This window comes from Pseudorca crassidens, chromosome 9 (assembly GCF_039906515.1).
Source record: "Pseudorca crassidens isolate mPseCra1 chromosome 9, mPseCra1.hap1, whole genome shotgun sequence".
In the NCBI taxonomy this organism is placed as follows: domain Eukaryota; kingdom Metazoa; phylum Chordata; class Mammalia; order Artiodactyla; family Delphinidae; genus Pseudorca; species Pseudorca crassidens.
Genome location: NC_090304.1, coordinates 9,411,913 through 9,437,516, shown reverse-complemented (window position 1 = coordinate 9,437,516; position 25,604 = coordinate 9,411,913). Strand labels below are relative to the sequence as shown.

Genomic DNA, 25,604 nt, shown 5'->3' with positions numbered 1-25,604 from the left:
GGCGAGGTGCCACGTTCCTTTTGTTCCGGCTCTTTCTAGAGGAGAGCTTGTACATCTAACCCGAGCCCAAGTCCGAAGCCCTCTGTAAAAGAGGTTTTTTGCCATTAAACGACCTTGCAGCTCAAGGATGCTGTTACTGCTTAGAAGAGGAGCTAGTCCTCGGGCCTGCAACAAGGGAGGGGCTGAGGGAGAACCCAGCCACGTCCTGTCACCCGGGAAGGGCTGACAATTCAATGGATGGGTCGCCCTTTACCCATGCTCAGATCTGAACCCAATTTAAGAACAGGATGAATTCTATTAAGTGAGAGAATGAAGAACCCTGAATCCAAATTTCAAGCCCTGTCACCATTCACAACTCTGGGCAGTAAGGTAAATGTGGAAGCAAACTTGGTACTTCTCAGGTGCTGCTCAAGCCACCCACCCAGCACTCCATCTTTCCAGAACTCTACTGAGTGGGTCCAGGTGCCAAACACACACTCCTCCTGGGCTCTGAAGGAAACATACTGAGAGACCTATCTTAGGGTGGCGAGAGAGGGTACCTGGGAGAGGCTGCATTAAGCACTGGGGGGAAGGAGGATTATTACCAGGTGGAAATTAGCAGAAACTAGCGTTTATTAAACTAGCAGCTTTATTGCCCTTTACGGTCCCCATCTTCACTTGAGCAGGTTTCGAAGTGCTTGAGGGAGGAAAACCTGTAAGAAATGATGGAGATCAGGGAACAGGCCTTGAGAATCCCGGAGTGGGGTCACAGTGAGAGCCTGGTCAGCCTGGGAGACAGACACCACGAAGGTCAGGAGTGGCTCGGCCCCTGGCGTCTGTTCAGTACCGCTCAGGCCTCGCAGCTGCCGGGTGACCCGAGCCTCAGTTGCCAGCCACTCTGCTCCTGTGCCAGCACCAGCTCCACCTCCTTCCTTGATTTGCTGCAAGCGTCTTCGGGCACGCCGCCGCCCCTGCCACACTCGGTGGCACAAGGCACAGCGCCAGCCCACTGAGGAGAGCAACGCCCCCTTCCCTGCCTCGGCCTGAGACCCTTCTTGGGCTGCCTCAGGTCCTCTGGGCCCCTGCTCAGCCAGCGCTGCGGGGCCTGACCGCCCCTCTTCTCCAGTGCCTAGATGCTTTCCGGTCATCGGGGCCAGCTCCCCTGGCTGCCCAGGGCTCCTCATGGCCCAGTCTTGCACTGACTCTCCAGCCTCTATCGCCATTTCTTCCACCCCATCTTCACTGTGGCCCCCTGCACGTCCCTGCTGTTCCTCCTGCCCCCCCTCACAGCTTTTCTGTCCCTCTAGTTTCAATCTTTTGCTTGTCCCTCCCTGGGAAGGCTCCCCAGTCCCACCTCCCTCTGACCGCAGTCTCTTGGTTCCCTGTTCTATATGGCACCCCAAAGCCTCCTGTAACACCTGGGCCAGGGCAGCAGTGAGCTGGGTGAAGGGAGCGGGGGGTAAGGGGATGGGTGTTGCAGACAGCAGGGAGCTAGGGGAGCTGGGCTGCAGAAGGGGAAGCAGCCCCCAGTCCCGACCCCGGGAGGAACGGCACTGGTACTGGAGGCTTCGGCAGTAACTGGCTGCCGCCTGGCAGCAGTTCTGTAGCCGCCCGACCACCCGGCTGGTCACGTTGGCTGCCACGTTGTGACTCAGGTCAAAGGGGTCCTGGAGATTCATGGGACCGAGGCGCAGACCCTCCCAGAGATTAGAGGGCAGGCCCCCTGCCACAGGCAGTGCCTGACCCTCCCGCAGGGACAGCAGTGAGCCACGAAGATCCCAACCAGAGACGCAGGAGAAGAACTGGGCCAGCAGGGAACCTGGAGGAACAGAAAACCCAGGGAAAAGGGGTCACCTGGAGGCCAGAAGTGAGATCAGCCCTGTGCCAGAGCCATTCCCTTAGCTGGACTTTCTTTTTCCCTCCCAAGTGGCTCAGAAGAGTGCCAGGGCCAGGCTCCTCTGATCCCTATAAACAGGAGGTCACACCTCTCTCCCGTGGCGCTCCCAGATACGCCCCTTCCCCTCGCCAGCAGCATGGCCTCGGGCAAGCCACTCAATTACTCCAAGGCATGGTTTCTTCATCTGTTAAGTAGCAATAACAATATTAGCTATCCCACGAGGTTGCTGTGTGCCAGTAACTGTGTCATTAGCACCATTTATTAGTCCTCTCCCAGGCTCCCCAAACTCACTCGGGGGCTCCTTATTGGTGCTGGGCTCCAGTCTCGAGGCATCCCTGGGAAAACTACAGTCCCAGCCATCAACCTCCACCTGTTCGCCCTCACCTATGAAAGTAAAAAAAGGTGAGGGTGAGCCTGGAAGCACGAAGATTAAGGGGGGGCGGGGGAGGCTGGATATGGGAGTGATAGCAGAGATCTCATTCCCAGGGAAGCTCAATATGTCTAAGTGAGATGAAGAAGAGAGATGAAGCTCATGAGACAGAGCGGGTGGAGGCCGGGCTACTGTACCTGCTTTCTGGGTGAGCTGGGACACAGTGGGCAACACAGGAGGGTCCCTGGTCTGAAGGAAATAGATCACGAGCAAGGTCAGGGCGTAGTTATTGAGAAGTGGGCCACTCCCTGGGTAAATAATCAATTAATTCCGGTTAGATTAGAGGCGGTTCTGATCCCCTCCTTGGCAGTTTTCGCAACCCTGGTTCCTGTACCTGCCACCTTCCTTCTCTCCCTGAGTCCCTGCCTCTGCCCCGACACGAACACAGCCCCAAGTCTGTCCTGATTCATTCTCACCTGACAGCCCTCGACCCTGAGCCCAGCAGCGCAGAGTGTACACAAGGGGCCGTACTCGCCCATCCAGCTCAGAGCAGAGGCTCAGGAAGCGGGAGTTATGCAGGGCCAGCCTGGGACAGAGGGGGGGACAAGGGTGTTAGGGCTCAGGAACCTATCACCCCCAGCTCTTATTCCAGGCTTGTGTAATGGGGGCCAGCTGGAAGAAGGCCAACAGAGGGTTTCCCGAGTTTTCTGACATGGTCTGGAGAGAGTATGTACAAAAGAACATCAAACGTGTCTGGGAAACACTACATCCTATAAATGTCTTAGTTACAGAGCATGTTATTGTAAGACTGATCAGAGCCTTTACTATGCAAAGAAAGATAGGAAGGAAGGGAGGGAGAGGGAGGAAAGAGGAAGTGGGGGAGAGGGAGGGAAGGGAGAAACCTGCCTGTGTTTAACTCAGCATTTCCCAATGCTAAAACTTATTCAACCATGGAACTCTTTCCTAAATCCTTAAAAACAGTATCCCAAGAAACACACTTTCCAAACATTGAAATGAAAGCCAGACATGAGATGAGCATCAGAAAGACAGACAGGACCAAATAAGGACAACCAAAGGCTCAGCTGGTGCAGGGCACCCTCCTCAACCTCCCCAGAGTGCCCATCCGGCCTTCCCCGCCACCCCCCAAACAAAGGTACCGGTTACTGAGGGAGACGTCACCGTGGAGACCTGAAGGCCGATGGCAGAACTTGACCACAGGGCGTCGGGCAGATGGCACAGTTTGGACTCGGTACACTCCAGGGACACAGCGCCGAAGAATGGATCCCACCAGCTCCAGCATGGCTCCCCCTTCTGCTTTCTCCCCCTTCAGGGCCTCTGCCAGTTCCATGGCCTTCCCCAGGTCCCCCTCTCCCAGGTCCTCCTGCAGTGGCGAGGATGGAGGCAGGGACTGGGGAGAGGCGAGGGTCTCAGAGGCCAAAGCAGAGTCTGGAGTCCGGGGTGCCAGAGAGGAGGAAGGGACTTCACAGTCCAGGGCTTCCGAGTCTTGGGGAGAAGCTGGAGGCTGTGAGTCTGGAGGGGAGGCTGGGATGCAGGCCAGGGCTTGAGGATCCAGTGGGGATGCAAGGGCCGAGTCCAGGGATGGAGATTCTGCAGCCTTTGGGGCTGGCTGTGGATGGAAACGAGCTGAGTAACTGCCTCACCTGCGGTCCCCTAACCAGGGAACATTCCATCCCTAAGATATACCTATTACTGCTTATTATGTGCCAGGCTCTATTCTAAAGGCTTTATAAATATCAACTCATTTAACCTTCACAAGCTTTTTTTTTTTTTTTTTTGCAGTACGTGGGCCTCTCATTGTTGTGGCCTCTTCCGTTGTGGAGCAAAGGCTCTGGACGCGCAGGCTCAGCGGCCATGGCCCACGGGCCCAGCCGCTCCGCGGCATGTGGGATCTTCCCGGACCGGGGCACGAACCCGTGTCCCCTGCATTGGCAGGCGGACTCTCAACCACTGCGCCACCAGTGAAGCCCTCACAAGCCTTTTTAAAAATTAACCTTTTAATGCCATAAAATAAACGGTCAGTATTTTAGAAAAACGTTATTGTCATGAAAAACAAAAAAAGGCAGAGGAACTGTTCCAGATTAAATAAGACTAAAAAGGGAATTCCCTGGTGGTCCAGTGGTTAGGAATCCAGTGCGTTTCCACTGCAGGGGGCACGGGTTCAATCCCTGGTGGGGGAACTAAGATCTGTAAGCTGTGAGGTGCAGCAAAAAAAAAACCTTCTGTGGGTGAGAGGTATATGGGAACTCTGTACTTTCTGCTCAATTTTGTTATGAACCTAAAACAGCTCTAAAAAATAGTCTATTTAAAAAATAATGACCCTTTCCTATTCCCAAGGCAGGATCTGTACATTACATGTTAGAAAACACAGATAAGCAAAAACATAACCCATTATCTCCCCAAATAAGATATTATACATGCTATTTTGAAATCTGTTTTTTTCCCTGTTACAAATGCCATTTATCCCATGTTGATTCATCTTATCCTATCCAATATCCATACATATTCACATTTCTCCAATTATAATAACCCTTTCAGGCAGGTCCTATTACCCCCATTTTATAGATGAGGAATTAAGGCACGAGAGGTCAAGTGTTTGCCCAGACATGACCATTTCCACTGACTCTTCACAGCTGCCTCCATGGTCACATACCTGGGGCTCGTCCAAGTCCCCCAGATCCAGGAAGAGGTCAAGATCACAGCCATGGACGTCAAAGCTGTTTATGGAAGAGCCAAAAGGATGGACCACACAGCCTGGGTGCCAAGCAGAGAATAAAGGTCAAGAGACACTGCAGGGAGTAAGTGGTGGAAGAACAAAATGGGGCACAAAGATGGAAAAGCAGGCAAATGAACACCACTAGCTGAGGGAGGACTGGAGATGCAAACACAGGGGAGGAAGGACAGGGAGGGCTCAGACACAGTGAGGGAGGTGACGCACCAGGGAAGAACTCTGTGAAGACCTCCTGTACCAGGGCCACCACGAGGCTCCGAAGCTGCCGCTCAGCCTCAGACAGCTCCCTCAGCCCCACGAGCTTCGCCATTTGTGCCTCCACGTCCGGGGCCTCCGCTAGTGCTTTTGCCAGCTGGTGACTGTCGGGGGCCACTCCTTTGGGGGACTTGGAGGCTGGGCTCTGGAACTCTTTCTGCTCCCGTGGCCGGACCCTCAGGCGATGTCCTCCCAAGCTGTGCTGGGGCTGTGAGAGAACAGCTTCCCGGGCACCCACGTCCCCCATCTCCACAATGGCAAACACTCCCTGTCAAACCACAAGAGGGACAATGATGATGGTTTTAGAACCTAGAATCCAAACACATGGTCTGACAGTGGGTGAGAATCTTTAAAATGGGGACCACCATATAAATTGGGAAATTTGTTTGCTGTTTCCATAACGTCAGAGAACATATTTATTTATTTATTTAGGCCACGCCTCGAGGCTTATGGGATCTTAGTTCCCCTACCAGGGATTGAACCCACGCCCTTGGCAGCGAAAGCGTGGAGTCCTAACCACTGGACCGCCAGGGAATTCCCACCAGGGAACATATTTAGAAAAGCAATTATCTCCTTCACTCAAATCGCATACATTTTATTCTCACCCAAGCCTGCCTCTGAAAAACCTCATTTTACCTATTTTATAAAACCCCCGTCTTCCCAATGACATTTCACTGGTAATACTGTGACTCACCCCCTAACTTTTCCTGCTTTAATTAGACTCTTTTAATATTAAGAATCCATGTAGGGTCTTCCCTGGTGGTGCAGTGGTTGGGAGTCCACCTGCCGATGCGGGGGACGCAGGTTCGTGCCCCGGTCCGGGAGGATCCCACATGCCACGGAGCGGCTGGGCCCGTGAGCCACGGCCGCTGGGCCTGCGCGTCCGGAGCCTGTGCTCCGCAGTGGGAGGGGCCGCAGCGGTTGAGAGGCCCGTGTACCACAAAAAAAAAAAAAAAAAAAAAAGAATCCATGTAATGATCACTGTGTTAGGCATAAATATAAACATATAAACCCTATCTTCAACAAACTTACCAGCAATATGACAGCACTGCTGCTATGATTTGGTTGAGTTTAATGATATTCATTGGGTCATTTTTTTTTTTAAGATAAAACGTTAGCAGGAGCAGAAAAAATATAACTGCTCTGGCAAAAGGCCATATTTTTTTATATTTTCTTCACTGGTAAAGCTAGAACCTCATCCTGCTTATACAAAGGTACTCTCTACAGTAATCAAGACAGTGTGGTACTAGTGACAGAACTTTAGCTAAACTCACTAAGAAAAAAAAGAGAGAAGCCTCTGATAAATAAAATCAGAAATGAAAGAGGAGAAATAATAACGGATACCACAGAAATACAAAGAGTAAGAGAATATTATGAATATGAAAAGCTATACACCAACAAACCTACAAAGGGACAACCTAGAAGAAAGGGACAAATTCTTAGAATCACACAACCTTCAAAGACTGAATCATGAAGAAATGGAAAACCTGAATAGACTGATCACGAGTAAGGAGAATGAAACAGTAATCAAAAAGTTTCCCAAAAAACAAAAGTCCAGGACCATCAAAGACTTAATACCTATCCTTCTCAAACTATTCCAAAATATTGAAGAGGAGGGAACGCTTCCTAACCTTTTTTTTTTTGGTGGGGGGGTACATGGGCCTCTCACTGTTGTGGCCTCTCCCGTCGTTGCGGAGCACAGGCTCCGGACGCACAGGCTCAGTGGCCATGGCTCACGGGCCCAGCCGCTCCACAGCCTGTGGGATCTTCCCGGACCAGGGCACGAACCCATGTCCCCTGCATCGGCAGGCGGACTCTCAACCACTGCACCACCAGGAAAGCCCCCTAACTTATTTTTACAAGGCCAACATCACCGATACCAAAACCATACAAAGACAACACAAAAAAAGAAAACTACAGGCTAATATCTCTTGGGAACATAGATGCAAAAATGCTCAACAAAGTATTAGCAAATACAATACAATAATACCTTAAAAGGATCATACACACCATCAAGCGGGACGCAGGGATGGTTCAACAACCATGAATCAATCAACAAGACACATACTTTAACAAACTGAAGAATAAAAATAGGATCATCTCAGTAGATGTAGAAAAAGCATTTGACAAGATTCATTACCCATTTATGATAGAAACTCTCAATAAAATGGGTAGAGAAGGAATGCACCTCAATATAATAAAAGTCATATATGACAAACCCATAGCTAACATCATACTCAATGGTGAAAATCTGAAAGCTATCAGGAACAAGACAAGGATGCCCACTCTCACCACTCTTATTCAAAACAGTATTGAAGTCCTAGCCAGATCAATTAGACAAGAAAAAGAAATAAAAGGCATCAAATTGGGAAGGAGAAGCAAAACCATCACGATTTGCAGTTGACATGACTTTATATATAGAAAACCTTAAAGACTCTACCAAAACCCACTAGAAATAATAAATGAATACAGCAAAGTTGCAGGGTACAAAAATCTGTTCTCTTTCTATATGCTAACAATCAGCCAGCAGAAAGAAAAATTAAGAAAACTATTTACGATCACAACAGAAATAATAAAATACCTAGGAATAAACTTAAAGGAGGTGAAAGACATATACACTGAAAACTATAAGACATTGTTGAAAAAAACTGAAAAAGACACAAATAAATAGAAAAACATTCCATGTTCATGGATTGGAAGAATTAACATTGTCAAAATGTCCTAAGGCAATCTACAGATTCAATGCAATCCCTATCAAAATCCCAAGGAGGGCTTCCCTGGTGGCGCAGTGGTTGAGAGTCCACCTGCTGATGCAGGGGACATGGGTTCGTGCCCTGGTCCAGGAAGATCCCACATGCCGTGGAGCGGCTAGGCCCATGAGCCATGGCCGCTGAGCCTGCGCGTCTGGAGCCTGTGCTCCGCAACGGGAGAGGCCACAACAGTGAGAGGCCTACGTACCTCAAAAAAAAAAAAAAAAAAAAAAATCCCAAGGACATTTTTCACAAAAATAGAACAAAAAATTCTAAAATTTATAGGAACCACAAAAGACCCCAAATAGCCAAAGCAATCCTGAGAAAAAAGAACAAAACTGGAGGTATCACACGCCCTGATTTCAAACTATATTACAAAATCATAATAAGCAAAACAGCATGGTACTGGCAGAAAAACAGACACACAGATCAATGGAACAGAACTGAGAGCCCAGAAATAAACCCACATGTATATGGACAATTAATTTACAACAAGGAGCAAAGAACATACAATGGAGTAAGAACAGTCTCCTCAATAAACAGAGTTCAGAAAACTTGACAGCCACATGCAAAAAATGAAACTAGATCACTATCTCACACCACACACAAAAATAAACTCAAAATAGATTAAAGACTTGAATGTAACACTTGAAACCATAAAACTCCTAGAAGAAAACACTGGCAGTAAGCTCTTTGATACTGTTCTTAATATCTTCCTAGATATGTCTCCTCAAGCAAGAGAAACAAAAGCAAAAATAAACAAATGGGACGACATCAAACTAAAAAGCTTCTGCACAACAAAGGAAACCATCAATAAAATAAAAAGACAACCCACCAAATGGGAGAAGATATTTGCAAATGATATATCTGATAATGGGCTGATATCCAAAATACATAAAGAACTTATACAACTCAACCAAAATTTTAAAAACAAAGAGACTGGACTTCCCTGGTGGCGCAGTGGTTAAGAATCCGCCTGTCAAGGCAGGGGACATGGATTTGAGCCCTGGTCCGGGAAGATCCTACATGCCGCAGAGCAACTAAGCCCACGCGCCACAACTACTGAGCCTGTGTTCTAGAGCCCGCGAGCCACAACTACTGAGCCCACGTGCCACAACTAATGAAGCCAGCGTGCCTAGAGCCCATGCTCCACAACAAGAGAAGGCACCGCAAGGGAGAGTAGCCCCCGCCTGCCACAACTAGAGAAAGCCCGTGCACGGCAATGAAGCCCCAACACAGCCAAAAAAAAAAAGATTAAAAAAAAAAAAAACTACAATGAGATATCACCTCATGCCTATTAGAATGGGTATTATCAAAAAGGCAAGAAATAAGTCTTGGTGAGGATGTGGAGAAAAGGGAACCCTCGTGCACTGTTGGGAATATAAAGTGGTTCAGCCGCTATGGAAAACAGTATGGAGATTCCTCAAAAAAATTAATACTAAAATTACCATTCAATCCAGCAATTCCACTCCTGGGTTATTATACAAAGAAAATGAAAACGCTAATTTGAAAAGATATATGAGGGCTTCCCTGGTGGCGCAGTGGTTGAGAGCCCGCCTGCCGATGCAGGGGACACGGGTTCGTGCCCCGGTCTGGGAAGATCCCACGTGCCACGGAGCGGCTGGGCCCGTGAGCCATGGCCGCTGAGCCTGCGTGTCCGGAGCCTGTGCTCCACAACGGGAGAGGCCACAACAGTGAGAGGCCCGTGTACAGGGGAAAAAAAAAAAAAGATATATGCACCCCTATGTTCACTGCGGCATTATTTACAATAGCCAAGGTATGGAAACAACCTAAGTGCCCCTGAATGGATGAATGGATAAAGAAGATGAGGTGTATATATACAATAGAATATTAGAGTATTACTCATCCTGCATGCATGCCACAACTAAGAAGTCCGCATGCTGCAACTAAAAGATCCCACGTGCCTCAACAAAGATCCTGCGTGCTGCAACTAAGACCCAGCGCAGCCAAAATAAATACGTAAATAAAGTTTTTAAAAAAATAAAGTACTATATGTACCATAAAAACATCTATTAAATAGATAAATAAATAAATAAATAAATGAACAAACCAAACAAAAACAAACACATAGATACAGAGAGGAGTAGTGATTATCAGAGGGGAAGAAGCAGAGCAAAATGCGTAAAGGGGATCAACTGTATGGTGATGGATGGAAACTAAATTTTTGGTGGTGACCATACTGTAGGGTATACAGAAATAGAAATATAATGTTGTACACATAAAATTTATATAATGTTACAAACCAACGTTACCTCAATTAAAAAAAACTTTTTTTTTTGGCCATGCCGCACAGCTCACGGGATCTTAGTCCCCTGACTAGGGATTGAACCCAGGCCCTGACAGCCAAAGCGCTGAGTCCTAACCACGGTACCACCAGGAAGTTCCCAAACAATTTTTTAATTAAAAAAAAAAAAAAAAGACAGTGTGGTACTGGCATAGAGATAGACATTCACAACTTCCCTGGTGGTGCAGTGGTTAAGAATCCACCTGCCAAGGCAGGGGACACAGGTTCGAGCCCTGGTCCAGGAAGATCCCACATGCTGCAGTGCAACTATGCCCACGAGCCACAACTACTGAAGCCCACGCTCCCGAGCCCATGCTCTGCAACAAAGAGAAGCCACCGCAATGAGATGCCTGTGCACCACAACGAAGGGTTAGCCCCTGCTCGCCACAACTAGAGAAAGCCCGCATGCAGCAATGAAGACCCAATGCAGCCAAAAATTATTTTTTTTAAAAAAAAGACAGACATTCAGATGAAGAGAATGTAATTGAGACTCCAGAAATAAACTCGTACATCTATGACCAACTGATTTTCAACAAAGGTGTTAAGACCATTCAATGGGAAAAGAACAGTCTTCTCAACTGGGATAACTGGATAACCACATGTAAAAGAATGATGTTGGACCCCTACCTCACGCCATATACAAAAATTAACCAGAGGGATGGCTTCACCAGCACACAGGCCTGAATCACAATTGGAGAATGACAGATAATAGATTCACAGTTTCTTTTTGGGGTGATAAAAAACATTCTGGAATTAGATCATATGATGGTTGCAGAATCTTCCAAATATACTAACAAACAGTGAATTATATATCTTAATAATATATAATATCAATTGACAATACAAGGAGGGGAAAAAGAAAAGGGGGTCCCCCGTCTACCCTCACTTCTACCCTATGTCAAATAGCACAAAGAACCAAAGTGAAACTAAGGAGAAAGGCAGCCACTTGGGCCTGCCCAAGTGAATCTTCTGATTCTGAGGAATCACACAGCTCAACAGACTGCAGTGCAACACCAAGTTTGCAGCCGAAGCCCCAGCTAGCAATTAGGTGTCTCTTTGCTTGGCCTTGTCTGTGTGCACATATTTCTCTCAAGAACGGCACAAAAGGCATCAGGGAGGGTGGGATAAGCAGATTCAGAAGGATGTATCCCGGCCATTTTTCTCCTCTCAATACCAGCATCCCCAACTACAGCCACTACTTACTGAGGTCTTTATTTTTTTTTTGCAAGTTGTTTTTTTTTTTTTTAGGCCGCGCTGTGTGGTATGCAAGATCTTAGTTCCACGACCAGGGACTGAACCCGTGCCCCCTGAGGGCTTATTATTAACCGAACAGTTCACGTAAGCTATCTCAAAGTCTCATAAGATTCCTACAACAAGGTATGTGTTATTATTCCCTTTTTACAAATCAAGCAGCTGAAACTCAGAGAGGTTAAGTAACTCGTGACTGCCTCCCAAGTAGGGACTCCCTCAAATCTCCAACTTCCCCAGTGATGATCTCAAGGAAATGTTGTGGAGATTAAATAAGATATACAGTACTTAGGGCTTCCCTGGTGGCGCAGTGGTTGAGAGTCCGCCTGCCGAAGCAGGGGACACGGGTTCGTGCCCCGGTCCGGGAAGATCCCACATGCCGCGGAGCGGCTGGGCCCGTGAGCCATGGCCGCTGGGCCTGCGCGTCCAGAGCCTGTGCTCCGCAACGGGAGAGGCCACAACAGTGAGAGGCCCGCGTACCGGAAAAAAAAAAAAAAAAGATATACGGTACTTAGCATATAATTGGTGCATAATAATTGCTCCATAAAAATTTTAGTCATTATTGTTATAATTATTGATAGAAGCCTCAAAAACTTGAGGTTTAAATTCAGGAAAAGATCTTTCTTTACAATTGAAATAAATATGAACAAAAATGGTGGCATTGAGCTTTCTGAAGAGTTCACCTGGGACAGACACTGCCAATTGCCCACCCAATATACATTCTCCCAACTTCCTTACTAACAGAACCCTGCTTTTTGCTCAGAGGGGCAAAGTGCCCAGCTAAGAAAACTTCATTTCCCAGGCTTCCCTGTAGCTAGGAGTAACCAGGCAATAGACAGAGTTCTGGACAATGAAATATAAGGAGATGTCTGCTGAAGAGGCCTCTGAGAAATATTTTCCTGGGAAATAAAGAAAGCGGGGGAAGGGATCAGACTCAGATGACCCTAGCCTTTGATAGTCTGCCCTTCAACCTGCTGCTGCTTCTTGTCGGAAGATGTGGAACCAGCATAATCACAACTATGAAGTGAGAGCCATATGCCCATAATGACAGAGCAGGAAAACAGTAAAATCTTGGACGGCCCAGGTCTGGACTTCTTGTTATAAGAGAACAACTGAACCCTGTTTGTTTAAACCATTGTGAGTCGGTTGCTGAATGCAATTTCTAAGAAAAACAGACCCCACGGCGTGGTAAAAGAAGACCTGAGCTGCTAAGTAGATTTGGGATCATCTAAGCCCACAAAACCAGAGTGTAGCCTCAGAGCTACAATATGACCACGGAGCACATCACCACAATGGCAGACTTTTTCCAGGGGACTAGAGAGACTCTGACAAAAGGTCGGCATGGAAGCAAGACAAAAAGGACCACAAAGAACAAGTCTGTTTGTCTTGCATTGTCCAGACGACAGGGTATTCTGACCGGATGACCTCAGTACCTTTCAGCATAAGTTAATAAACTGCTAGCTGGTTTATCAACCAGTTTCTTGAAGGGTTAGGATAGATCTCCCAATGGTGTGGTCTTAAAGCACCCACTTCACTGTAGTAGTTACTCATTTAATTGTCTACTTCCTCCACTAGACTGTAAGGTCTGTGCAAGCAGGGACCATGACTAACCTATGCACTACTCAGAATGCAGTTCTAAGCAGTGCCTAGTACAAAGTTAGCAGCTAATAAATATTTGGCAAATGAAAGACTGACTGAATAAGTAAATGACCAACAAGTTCCCCAGTGACTAATTCTGACGAACTGATAAAATCCAAGCAGGGGTGGGGGGGCGAGGGTGAGAGACTCACAAAGCTGGACTAGCCCAAGTACTGGAGTGTCCACCAAGGGCAAGCCACATTAGGAACCAGCAGAAACAGGCTGCTGGTCTCCCGCCCCATTTCTTTTGGTGTGCAGGACACCTGACTCATTCTTTACCCCCAGAGCCACTCACTCTACCTTGTCCTTGTCCATGACAACACTGGCCACAGGTCCAAATGCCTGGAAGTACTCAGAGAGCTGAGCAGAACCCACATCCCGGGGAAAGCCACTGACAAACACGCTTCGAAGTCCCTGGGCCTTTCGAGCAGCTCGTAGTTCTACCAGGTGCCGGTGCTTTCGGCCTCCCAGGTGGGCCTCTAGGCTGGGTCCTGCAAAGACAAACGTGAGGACAAAAACATCCAAATTGCTCTTCAGTGTACCTACCCCGACTTTTTTCTCGGCATACCTAGATCCTACTGATTCTTCCAAGCCATAGAAAATGTGGCATTTGAATGACAAAGTCCTGGCTCCTTGCAGCTTCCTCTCTCGTCCATTTGTCTATATAAAGCATTTTAAGTGGTTCCCAGGAGAACTGGCTGTACACAAGTATTTCTTTTTTTTTTTTCAATTTCTTTTTTTTTTTTTTTTTTTTGGCTGCATTGGGTCTTCGTTGCAGTGTGAGGGCTTCTCATTGCAGTGGCTTCTCTTGTTGTGGAGCGTGGGCTCTAGGCGCACGGGTTTCAGTAGTTGTGGCACATGGGTTCAGTAGCTGTGGCTCGCAGGCTCTAGAGTGCAGGCTCAGTAGTTGTGGTGCACGGGCTTAGTTGCTCTACATCGTGTGGGATCTTCCCGGACCAGGGCTGGAACCTGTGTCCCCTGCATTGGCAGGCGGATTCTTAACCAGTGCGCCACCGGGGAAGCCCCACAAGTATTTCTTAAACCATCTACAAGTGCTAGGTAGAGCAACACCTGCACACTGTAAAGAAATTAACAGGTAACTTATCTAGGTCATTTATAGAAGAACTAAATAAATCAGGACCCTAGACTATTTATCATTTCTGGGTATATTATAGAGATTACAAGTGCAGGATCAGAAGTCACACTACCCAGAATCAAATCCCAGCTCTGTCAAGCTGTGCGAAATCTTGGGCAACTTACTTAACCTCGCTGTTCATGTCTCCTCAGGTATAAAATGGAGATAATAATAGTACCTACCACATTGATATTATTCATATATAGCACTTGCCTGAGAGTCTGGTACATGGTGAATGCGGGAAAACTTAACTGATTTTTAAATTTTTATTACATTTTGAGTCAGCTGCTTGATGTCACCAGTGTATATGTGGGGCCAGAGAAGACTATCCTGGATTTCTGGCTTGCCCTACTGGACAAGTGGTAGTGCCATTCACAAAGGAAAAGAATGAAAGATCATGTTTAGGGGAGATTATGATTCCAGACTTCAAAAGTGGAATATGAGGTTTCATTGAGCTTCTCACGCTGTCATAAAAGGACCTTGTCTCCTTTTCCAAACCCACGTTCCAAACATGCATACCATACTACTTCACCCATCTCTGCCTTTGGGAAGCTCCTCTGTAGGGCTTCCCTCACTTAATTACTACCTTCTCTGTGACCGGGCAGCTTTCCAAACACATCTAAAAGGTACTGAAATTGTTTCCATCTCTAGGTGGTGAGCTCCTTCATCTCTAAATCCCCTCTCCCCGCTCTAGAACCCAGCGGAGTAGCAGGCACAAAGGGAATATCCAATAGATGACGGTTAAAGAGGAAATAAAATAACGAAACTTCTGTCGTCGAAATTTCGGATACTGGGAAGCTGGGGTGTAAGATGGTGGGACTCTCCCCCACTCTGTAATCCCTTCGGACAGCGGAGAGAAAACGGAGGTGAGACCCTACCAACCGACTTGGCAAGAACTATGACCTATAACCCTAACTTTCGCTAGGACCCAAAGACGAAAGCCCATAAACACCCCCCTCACTAGCCACCGCTTACGGTTGGCCGTAGTGACGTGGCAGAGGCAGCAGCGGAAACCCCCGCGAGGCAGCGGTTCGACATCCGAATCCACCGCAGCCATCCCAACTGTCCGGTACTAACAAAACGCAACCACTTCGGCCACGACCGGAACTCACTTCTACAAATTGCACCATGCTGGGAAGCAACTTCCGCCCGTCCGATAGGAAGTGACGTAGCCGTCGCCCAATCGCGCGGTACACTCCTCCGAAAACCGAGCTCTTTCCGCTCAAGGTTCCGTTTCCAGCCCGACTTAAGCCTCTACCAGCTTTAGGAATACCATCTACGATGCTTATCTGCATGCGGTAAGCCAATTGGCGTGCTCTGAGCTGTTCAGACGTTGATTGGCCCAAAGGTCATGAATATTCATAAGGCAGCCACAGCGTGTGCCGGGTTTCTTGCCGGGCCCGCTGCTTGACGGCAGGCGGTTTCCCTGCTGGGTGGTCGAGAGCAGGCTGTGTCCTCCTTCAAGGGGCAGTAGAGACTGTATCCTCAACCCCATATTTACCTAGTGAATAAAGGCGGATCCTCCACAAAGCCCGCACTGTCCCTAGACTCCCAACCTCCTCAGGGCTGTTACCCTCTCCCTCTGCCGTCGGTCCTCTCCCAGAATGGGAGTTCTGCAACCTCTCCCTAACCCTGGTTGGGGAGCTCTGCCCCCACCGGGCACCTTCCGCACTCCACGGGCTACAGCCAGATCGCCTCTCTTCCGCGTAAGCGGGCTGCGTGGAGTGCACCCACCAGGAGCCAGAGCCACCGGCCCACTTAAAGGCATTTAGCAGAACCTGCTATGGTGGCAGCTGAGTGAAGACACTGGAGGGTGCTGCTTCCCCCTAGAATGTTATAGTGGTCAGTTCCTCCCTACACTACCAAGGTGTTGGCTCAGGGCAGGGAGGGAGGAAGAGAGCTAGGGAGGCCCCAGGGACAAGGACCATGAGATGGAGGGGCCTATCAGCTGGGCTAAGCAGCTCCTGCTGTGTTTGATCAACCCACAGCTTTCCACAGCTTCCGGCTGTGGAAAGAGCAGCGGACCTGAGGCAGACATCTCAGGATCTAACCTTGAGCAAGTCACAACTGCTGAGGCTTTTCCCCATCTCTAAAGAAAGTGCTCAAGGAGCACACAGTAGGCGTAACTTCTCGTTCTCTCTCCTAAGGTGCTCCTCTTGTTGGGACCAGCTCAAATGTCTAATCTGTCTCCCAAACTTAAAAAGGGAGGAAACAGCACTAGAGTGGGCCCCAATATCAAGGCAGTTGCTGAGGCTGCCCTTGGGGATCCTTGAAGCAGCAGTCTGTGCAAATACACCACAGACCTAGGTGATATGATCCTACAGTACACCCCAAAGTGGGCTACATCCTGCTCTGGCCTCTAACAACTCCCAGAATCCTCTAAGTAAAAAGGAGAGGGGAGGGCTTCCCTGGTGGCGCAGTGGTTGAGAGTCCGCCTGCCGATGCAGGGGACGCAGGTTCGTGCCCCGGTCTGGGAAGATCCCACATGCCGCAGAGCGGCTGGGCCCGTGAGCCACGGCCGCTGAGCCTGCGCGTCCGGAGCCTGTGCTCCGCAAGGGGAGAGGCCACAACAGTGAGAGGCCCGCGTATCGCAAAAAAAAAAAAAAGGAAAGGGGATTAAGAGTTAGGAAATAAAGAAGCACCTTCACACTCACACACACACACACACACACACACACACACACGCATGCACACGGCAGAGAATAGCTGAGCCAGGAGGAGCTGAAGAAAACAGCTTTTTATTTGTTACTATAAGAACCAATTACAGAATCCGAGGTTAAAAAAACAGACAAAAGGTCTTTATTTCTGAGAACTGGCGTACAAAAGGCAGAGGGGACAAGGGGAGGGAAGGAAAGAGCGAGCATAGGCTGGGGTTATGGGACCTCAAACTCCAATTAGGAAAGTCCGGACACCGGACAGGAAGAGAAACCCTCAATTAGGAGAAAAAAAAAAAAAAAAAAAGACATGGCAGTCATGGCAGTGCACGCCCCCCACCCCCAACCAGATACCACCACCTGATATCTGTTTACTCTTCCCCTCCCCCATCCCCTTTCACAAAGGGAGGCAAAATTTTTAAAAAATTTAAAAACCCTCCCCCCAAAACTGTCCAAGACAACTGTGGGTCCTACCCCCCAAAAGAGGCTAGGTTCCCACAATGGGCCAGTTCCTGCAGTCTGCCCTCCACCACCAGGCACAGAGAAGCACTGGAAGGGGACAAGCCTCCAAGTGCTAACACCAGAGGGCGTCCAACCCCTCCAAGGACACGCTCACTTGCTCCCTCCCTCCTTCACTCCCCATTCCCTTTGATACTAAAGGGAAGGGAGGCTAGGTGCCCTGTGCACCCACCCTCTAGCTTTCAGCCCACCTCCCTTCCCCACAGATGCTCAATCTTCCAGGACAATGGGCTCACTGGTGCTGGCAGGATGTGAGGATGGAGGAAGAGGGACTGGGGGCCGCACTGCAATCAGTGGTGGCTTCACCTTCAGGGGCAAGTTGGGCCGGCGGGCAGCTCGCCGCATTTCCAGGTGGGTCAGAGCCTTCCGCAGGGCTCTGGCCAAGAAGAGAAGGGGGCAATAAAAAAGGCAAAGACCTTCAAGATGAAACCCCACATTCCACTACAATTCCACCTTCCAGCCCATTCCTTCCTAACATCCCCACCCACCCTGCACCCAGTCTTCGTGGAGCTGGTCTTGCTCAGATACTCCTTCCTACTTCCTTTCCCATATCCACCAATCTAGGTTGTCAACCTCTCAGCCCCTCCCATGGAGGGCTCCCTACCTGGTATCTTTTGTGGCCACAAACACCACAGGATTGGGTGCATCAGCTGGGTTTAGTTTCTGACGCTTGGCTGCTGGCTGTGAGCTTGAGCGAATCCCTGAGGCCAGAGGCCTTCCATTGGCAGAGAAGGGGACTCCTGCCATCTGGAAAAGAATGGGGCAGCACAATGAGAGAGGAGACTCTCAGACACCTATCAGATACAAAAGCCCACCCAACTCGGCCCACTCCAGTCTGTCAACTCACAGTCTCATAGGCCCGTTTCACCATGATGCCCCCCAGTCCCCGGTTCTGGGTCAGCTGGTTTCTGTTGATCGGCGTCTTGGTACCCCGAGGTGTTTTTGGTTTCAGAGGTGCCTGGGCCACTGTCAGGGAAAAAAAAGAAAGGAAACCTTAGAGGACGTTCACACTTCCTCTTCTGTATGCATCCCCAAAAGCAGTGACAGGGGAGGGGTCTGGAGAGTAATCACCAGTATTTCAAAAGTCACACATGAGTATGATCTTATCAATCAATATATAGTTATACTGGATAGCATGTGAAAAGTAACATTTTTAACCTACAAAAGTACAGTCTGTTAGACTAAACCTTTTTGGACTCAGTGGGAAAGAAAAAAGCAGGGGAAGAGAAGGATCTTGATGATAAAAGGACCGGGAGCCAGACACCACCCTAAAGGTTCCCCATCCTATACCCACCCTTACCCAGATCTTTGACAATAGTTGCCAGGGGGAGCCGCACCAAAGGGTGAATCTTCAGTGGAGTCTTGGCGGCCTTAGGGAGTCGAATGGAGCCTGGAGAACAAAGATGAACGCTTTTGAAGGAGCTTCACTATTCAGGCCTCCTCTGGGGCCAGGAACCATGCCTAACCTCGTAACAAATCCTTGTGGCCTACTATCCCTACTACTGTCCTTAAACACCCAGAGAAACACTGGTCTCTGGCCAGAGCAACCCCGAACCTGCCACCAGCCCCAGCACTCCTGCCCTTACACTCTGCCTTGATGGCATTGGCATTGATGGGGGCATAAGGTCGTCGGGCAGCCCTCCTCGGTTGTAACAGGTCCCTGCACATGCGTCTGGCAAGACGGGTCAGCTTCGTGGTCTGCAGCAGGAATGTTTGCCTGTTCTTAGCCAGCAGCTTGGCCCGGTTGGCGCTGGTCGTATAGGGGGAGAGACTTTGGGCTTCGGGTCTGGATAAATGACCCCTCGAGTGTGGCTCCTGGAAGAAGGACATAGGAAAAGGGGAGAACACAGTCAGTCGCCAAGGCTCCCTTCTTCCATTCTTGATGGAGGGTCTTTTATTCCCGCCTGATCTCTTTGCTGCCATCCTGACCTGCCTGGCTCCCCAACCACTGTCCAGTACCACCCCACCCCCACCCCAGTCAAGCCATAACCTTACTGGAGCTGGGTGTTCTGGCCTTCACTTAAAGCTCACATCAATTAGCTTACTGCTCTCCCCAACCTGTCCCTCATCGTCCATCCTTACTGTGGTGCCCCGAGCAGCCCCCTCAAGCTGGGTTGGGGTCTTCAGTCCCCCGTACTTCTTCCAGTAGATCCAACAGGAAGCACAGAGGCGGCACTGCATGTTGGGTGGGCCCCAGGCATACCACTGGGCAGACTGTGTGGCTGTAGGAACATGGAGAGGAGGGAATGGTCCGGAGGCTACCTGAGCCTCTCAGGTTGCTGGGCCAGAGCAAACGCCCGGCTCACCCCCCGCATCCCTATCCCTTCCTGGAACTCACTGTGGCAACTCTCACAAGTCAGGCCCTTCTGGAATCCAGCCCCATTCATGCCAGGTTTTGAGCCCACAGAGATGATCTGGTTAGGGTTTGGTTTGGTGCTAATGGAGGAGAAACCAGGAACTGGTCAAGGAAAAGAATCCACTTCCACTTTGTCTCTGTAATTTGACAGCGTCTCCGACCCACCCCCCAACCACTTAGGAAAGCACAGGTTAGGGGCTGAGAAGGGAAACATGCCTGTCTCCCCTATCCGTCGCACTTACTAGGTGGGGATGTAGACTTGTTTTAGTTTGCTGTCTGCTTCAGCAGCTTTCAATCTTTTCTGCAGGAAGGAGAAAAAGTAAAAAGGATCAGAGCATCTCAGCAGGGAGGATGTCACCAACTTCAAAGGCAGAGGTGAGCAGGAGGCCTCTGGTCCAGCATCCCCAGCCCAGACCTCACCTGCTGAATGTATCGGTCTGTGGTTTTCCACATGTAATAAAATTGAACTATGCTGGCCAGTGACTTCCAGGGTAGCTGAGGAGGCACAAGGAAGAAGGATGAGCTGCTATCTGGCCCCTGGTCCTGGTTCCCTCACCTGTCACCTCTTCCACCTCTCCTCCTAGTCCCATCCACTTACAAAGTCCTGGCGAATATCATTGAAATCCTTCCCGTACTTCTCCAGGGCCTCCTCAAATAGCATGGCCTCTGAGGCTGACCATTCCTCCATCTCATCCCGACACAGCACCGGGCCCCCCTGGGGCACCAGGGTCGACATGGCCTTAGCCAGGTCGTAGCCGTTCCTTTGCAATGTATCCATGGCGTGAAACTACAGGAAAGGTGGGAAACAATGCTGATGACCTGAAACCCTCAGCACCACTCCTCTGTTGCTCTTTAAATACTCCCACTCCCTCAGAGATACCCTCCTCCCTGCAGAGTCCCAAGGCTCTGCAGGTCCCCACAAAGCCCAGCCTACCCAACTACCCACCAACTTCTTGCTCACCAGGGTGATATCTCGGGAGGCGGCGGCGGCACTCATGTGCAAGCTTGGCTGCCGAATGGAGCTGCTGCAATCTAGGGCTCTCGCGAAGGTCCCCACAGCGCTAAGGGAGAGAGTGAGGAGTCAGGGAAAGCAGAAAGCGCAAGTGGGCTGAGGAACCAAGCCAGATGAGAAAAAAGGACAACACCCAGGCCAAAAATAAATAAAGTCCATCTCTACGAACATGAATCAGAACTATGTCCACACCACCCCCAGCCCATCTGCCCCATCCACCCACCCCTCACCGGGCCACCACGAGAAACTGATCAATCTGCCGGTCTGTGAGAGGGTTGTCTGGATCCCAGACTTTCATCTCCATCTTCTGTTGGTTCCGATTATCAGATTCTCCTGGGGAATGGGGAAATGGTATCATCGGGGAGGATAATAGATGTCTTGACAAAGTAACACCTCGTCTCCTCCTTGGATTCTGTCAGCCACCTCAACTCTCAGACTTCTCTTCCCAATGTGCCCATTTGCCCCTTTCCGGTTCCTAAGGTCCCATTATGCTACGTTCACAACACAGAGCCAGGCAGACTGTGCACCACACAACGCCAGGGCACACCATTCAGAGACTCTGATGTTACACAACCCCGTAGCCATAATACAGTGTCTCCTGCTGCATACCCTCTGCCAGGCGATCTGGGATCTCAGCTTGGTATTTGCAACCAACTCGAATCTCCCCCTGATCAGCTAGAAGTGTCTTCTGCACAGGATCAAACACCAGTGAGTAAAAAAAGCAGTCCTGGAGATGGAAAGAGAGAAGGTAAGCAGGGCAGCAGTCCTCATAGGCAGGGGGCAGTGGGGTGTATCCAGAGTTCCCAAGACAGGCAGCCCGTCAACCTGCACCTCATCCCAGTCAGACTTTCTTCTTGCCTTTCGGGGCAATACCTACTTCCCTCCCTCTTCTCCCGACACCTCTTTCTCACCTCCTTTTCCAGGTACTGGCTCAAGATATCTGTCTCATTCAAGAGGGTCACACTGCATTTCCCCCTACAGGAGGGAGGTCAGAAAACCCTGGGTGAGTTCCTCATTTCCTCTGTACAGCAGCTCCAATACACTAGTCCCTCCCTTCCACCTTCTAAATAAGTGCATGCAGGACACAGTGGCCCTGATTGTCCCATACCTTATGTGGGTGGCTGGTAACGATTCGAATTGCCGAGAAAGAAAAAGCTCCCGGTGCTTCAGTTGATGTCGCTGCTGTTCCGACACCCCTGGCTGCTTTGATTCCTCCTCAAACTCCCCTGGGAGATTTAGGAGGAAGACGCCGAGTCAGAAACTAATTCAGAAAGAAGCCACCTTAGAAGCTCTAACCCAGGGAAAATATTTCCTGTCTCACTTGTTTTTCTCACATTCCCTAGGTACCTGCCTCTCACACCACCAGCTTTCCCTCTTAGCTTCCCCACCCCCACCCCCCTTACAAATACTCCCAACTCTCCATCACTCTTTAGGGAAGAGCTGCTGAGAGTACAAAGACTGCCACAGAAATACATCACAGACCCAGGTGCCACGGCTCAGACACCACTCACACAGCACAAATCTGCTCACATGAGACCCAGCAAGAAGATCCCACCTGTCTCTTGCTAAACTAGCCTGGGGTCCAGAAATCCAAATTAAATAAATGAGTAAAAGCCCCACACAGGAGTGTGTTTACCAGTTCCTCTTTGCAAATTTCAGGAGACTTTGCTCTTAAATGTCACGTGCGACCCTAACTATCCCTTGTTTTCTACTTGGCTAACAATCGTTTGTTGTGGGGCTTTCAAGGACAGTACCTCTCAAGCCAGTGCCAACACCTTCCTCCCCAAGGAGCTGCAACTTGCCCTGAAACCTTGGTGGAAAGGGTTAATTTGGCTGGGTGCCAACCAAACAGGGAGAGGGCAAAGGAGCCACAGGCCCAGGCTCATTGGTACATTGTTCCCAGCCTCAGGGAGAAAGGGGGGTGTGCGGTAGGCTCCACCCCCTCGCCTGTGTGCTCCGGAAACCCTGCCCTAAGGCAAGGGGGACCACACCCCCCACGCCCTTTCTGATTGGACAAGGCCAAGGTCAGCCCCTGCCAGAAGGGACTGGAAACCCCAAAGGGCCGGAGAACTTGGTAGGCCCAGGTCCTCATTAACCCCTTCATGTCCAAGGCCCAAAAAAGCCTAAAATGAGAAAAATAATTTAGGAAAAACAAGAGGAAGGGAAAAGAAAGCCAAAGCAGAAAAAAGAAAAAGAAACTAAGGGAAATGGAAGAATATGTATCTGAAAAGATGATGAAAGCATAAAGAGACGTAGGATAGGGCAAAAAGAAAAGGGAAAGATGTAAAGTGGAGTAAAGGGGAAGTCAGGATAGGTGAGAAAGAGGAAAAGTGCAAGAAAACTCCTGGCTTCCTATTTATTCCCTCCCACCCATGTATCCTTACCACCTCATGACCACAAAAAAAAAAAAAAAAAAAACCTGCTTCCCTGTTACACAGGCTTCTAAGTACGATCTCTTCCTCTTCACCTGAACTTCACAGTCACCACGCATTGTCCCAACATAACCAAAACTGTCCCCCAGGAGTCCTGCTTCTCTAAAGCTCCTCCTCATCCCCTATTTAAATACTATCATCTCGTAAATACACGCTCACACACAAGCCAAATTCTGGCTTTCCTTATCATGGCCTCTCCACCCTGCTTCCAACCCAACGTGTAAAAACAGGCCTCCCTCTGCAGACCAGGCATTTACCACCCCCAAGCTCACACCCCTGCCTTGGGCATGCTACCAAGAGAAACACCTGCAGAGACATGCGCAGGCTTCAGATCACGGGCAGGGGGAGACGGGGGGCCGGGGGTGGGGTACAAAGACACTTACTGGCATTACTATCAGCCAGGCTGTTGAGGCTACTAGAAATGTCCCTTCGCCGGAAAAGGCACACAACCTTTGCCTCCACATTTCCATTTGCAGTCTAAGGAGAGAAAAAATGGTGGTGAAAAGTAGTCATTTGAAAGTGGAAATGCATAAAGAGACTAACAACAGTGAGCAAGTCTAAAGGATGTAAGAAAAGCCCAAGAAATTATGACTCAAGAGATTTACATTTAAGGACAGACTTCCAAATCCCTTTCCTTGGCCCCCAAGAAACAGAATAGCAAAGTTCCCACTAAGCTCTCAATAGCCTTTCCTGAATGTGTGGAATGAATGAATAAATGAATGAATGAATATGAATGGGTACTTAGGATAGGGTTTGTGTTTTCTCTCTCCCTCTCTCCCTCTCTCTCTCTCTCTCTCTCTCATTCACCTGAAGTTAGAGACCTCAGAAGAAAGAGGAGGTTGCGGGGGGGGGGGGGTTGGTGGCGAGGTGGCGGGACTCTGCTCCACTCACCTTGTTGAGCTCTTCAATCCTTCTAACCAGGTAAGGATTGCTGGAGGAGTTCTCAAAATAGACGTAATCTGTAGGAGGGGGTGGGGAAGAACCGGCAAGATCAGAGGAGTAGATGGGAGAGCCGAGCACCAGGGTGGGAGGAGCGAAAGCAGGCCCGAGTAGACCAAAAGGAGATAAGGGTCGAGGTAGAGAGCACGCTTAAATGTGGAAGTGGAGAAACTAACAGAAAATAAGGAAAGGATGCCCCACCCTCCACCCCTTATCACTTAGTTCTAAAATCAGATCCTTCACTCAAAAGTGAGCCTTCAGGGGGAGACAAGAAGCAGGGGGTTCCCCAGCAGTCCCCACCACTCAGCGACGGAGTTGCATCCCAGTCTGGGCCAAGCGACTAATTGTTCACTCCTGCGCAGGGCCCCCACCTTTGCGAACCGAGGCGCACAATAACGCCTGGGAAGAGGAAACCTCCCAACGGCTCCCCCGCAGGTGGCAAAGCGGTCGCCCCGGCCCTCCGCGTCCCCTGCCTGCCCTGTCAATTCCTTCAGAACCACTTTCCCAAGCCCACTCCGCGACACCGGCGACCCCAGACTCAGCCCCGCGAGTGCCGTCGGGCCGCCCGAAGCCTCTCCGGGAGTCTCGGTGCTCAGTCGAGTCGCGATCCCCGCGCCCTCCCTCCCCTCCCTCCCGGTTCCGGTTCCGGTCCGCGTTCTGGACCATGCCGCCCCAAACGCGGCTCCCCGCGCCACTGGGTGCCAAGCCTCTCCGATCCTGGCCCCCAGCCTCTCCCGCCCCGGGCCCCGCAGCCCCTACGCCCGGTACTTACCCCCCACTCGGTACATGTTGGCCGCCATGGCCGTTCCCGCCGCCGCCTCCGGCCGCACAAAGGGGTCCGGGAGGCTCACTGGGGCAGGGCTCGAAGCGAAGCCCGGAGCGCGGGGCTGGTGCTTCACAGAAGTCTCAGTCGGGCCCGCGCAGCCGGCACCTCCGCCGCCTCAGCCGTCGCGGTTCATCCCGGCCCGCGCTGTCGCCGCCGCCTCTACCGCCTCTAGCCCGGGACGCCGAGGCCGGCGCCGGCCCGCTCGGCTTCTTCCGGAAGGAGCTCGGCTCCCGCCGGACCGGATCCAGGCTGCTGCTCCCCCCGCGCTCGCCGAGCCCCGCCAGACGTTGGACTCGGAGGGCCGCCGCGAAGGCTTGCCCTGCCCGCCTCGGGGTTCGCCTCCTTCCGGAACACCTTCGGCGGATCCGCAGAACAAGGCCCAGCGCTCGGCTCCGGTCGGAGAACTAGACCTCAAAGCTCGGCTACTTCCGGAAGAAGTTCGGCTCCCCCCGGCCAACCGCGGCCCGGCGCTCGGTTATTTCCGTTGCGGCTCGGCCCCTCCCCCGAGGGCGGGGAGAGGAGTTGGGCTTAACTCTTTCC

At 50.2% G+C, this 25,604-nt stretch overlaps 2 protein-coding genes and 1 long non-coding RNA gene across 8 annotated transcripts; 1 reads left to right on the top strand and 2 right to left on the bottom strand.

Annotated features, from left to right (window-relative positions):
- Positions 1-610: 610 nt before the first annotated feature.
- TUT1 (terminal uridylyl transferase 1, U6 snRNA-specific) lies at positions 611-15,503 on the bottom strand. 4 transcript variants are annotated; one of them, XM_067748730.1, is made up of 10 exons: positions 15,302-15,458; positions 13,760-14,269; positions 13,492-13,682; positions 5,203-5,518; positions 4,918-5,018; positions 3,404-3,873; positions 2,723-2,832; positions 2,444-2,554; positions 2,168-2,260; positions 611-1,798 (listed from the first exon to the last, which is right to left on the bottom strand). In XM_067748730.1, exons 3-10 carry the CDS (start codon positions 13,504-13,506, stop codon positions 654-656), a joined length of 2,361 nt encoding a protein of 786 aa, XP_067604831.1. In that variant the 5' UTR covers positions 13,507-13,682; positions 13,760-14,269; positions 15,302-15,458; the 3' UTR covers positions 611-653. The 4 variants fall into 4 exon arrangements, with proteins under 4 accessions (XP_067604831.1, XP_067604832.1, XP_067604829.1 ...); XM_067748731.1 differs by having other exon boundaries at positions 13,760-14,169; positions 15,302-15,448; XM_067748728.1 differs by lacking the exon at positions 13,760-14,269 and having other exon boundaries at positions 15,302-15,440.
- On the top strand, positions 15,463-22,474 carry LOC137230122 (uncharacterized). Its single transcript, XR_010946008.1, has 4 exons — positions 15,463-15,624; positions 20,163-20,230; positions 21,791-21,870; positions 22,301-22,474. It is a non-coding gene; the product is annotated as an uncharacterized lncRNA (long non-coding RNA).
- MTA2 (metastasis associated 1 family member 2) lies at positions 17,049-25,526 on the bottom strand. 3 transcript variants are annotated; one of them, XM_067748734.1, is made up of 18 exons: positions 25,011-25,523; positions 24,191-24,258; positions 23,683-23,776; positions 21,976-22,093; positions 21,779-21,842; positions 21,477-21,594; positions 21,098-21,200; positions 20,817-20,916; positions 20,454-20,642; positions 20,276-20,350; positions 20,098-20,156; positions 19,838-19,935; positions 19,582-19,721; positions 19,086-19,314; positions 18,800-18,889; positions 18,347-18,465; positions 18,104-18,246; positions 17,049-17,875 (listed from the first exon to the last, which is right to left on the bottom strand). In XM_067748734.1, the coding sequence occupies exons 1-18, from the start codon at positions 25,036-25,038 to the stop codon at positions 17,710-17,712; spliced, it is 2,001 nt and encodes a 666-aa protein (XP_067604835.1). In that variant the 5' UTR covers positions 25,039-25,523; the 3' UTR covers positions 17,049-17,709. The 3 variants fall into 3 exon arrangements, with proteins under 3 accessions (XP_067604835.1, XP_067604837.1, XP_067604836.1); XM_067748736.1 differs by lacking the exon at positions 25,011-25,523 and adding an exon at positions 24,610-24,652; XM_067748735.1 differs by lacking the exon at positions 18,800-18,889 and having other exon boundaries at positions 25,011-25,526.
- Between the last annotated feature and the right edge of the window lie 78 nt (positions 25,527-25,604).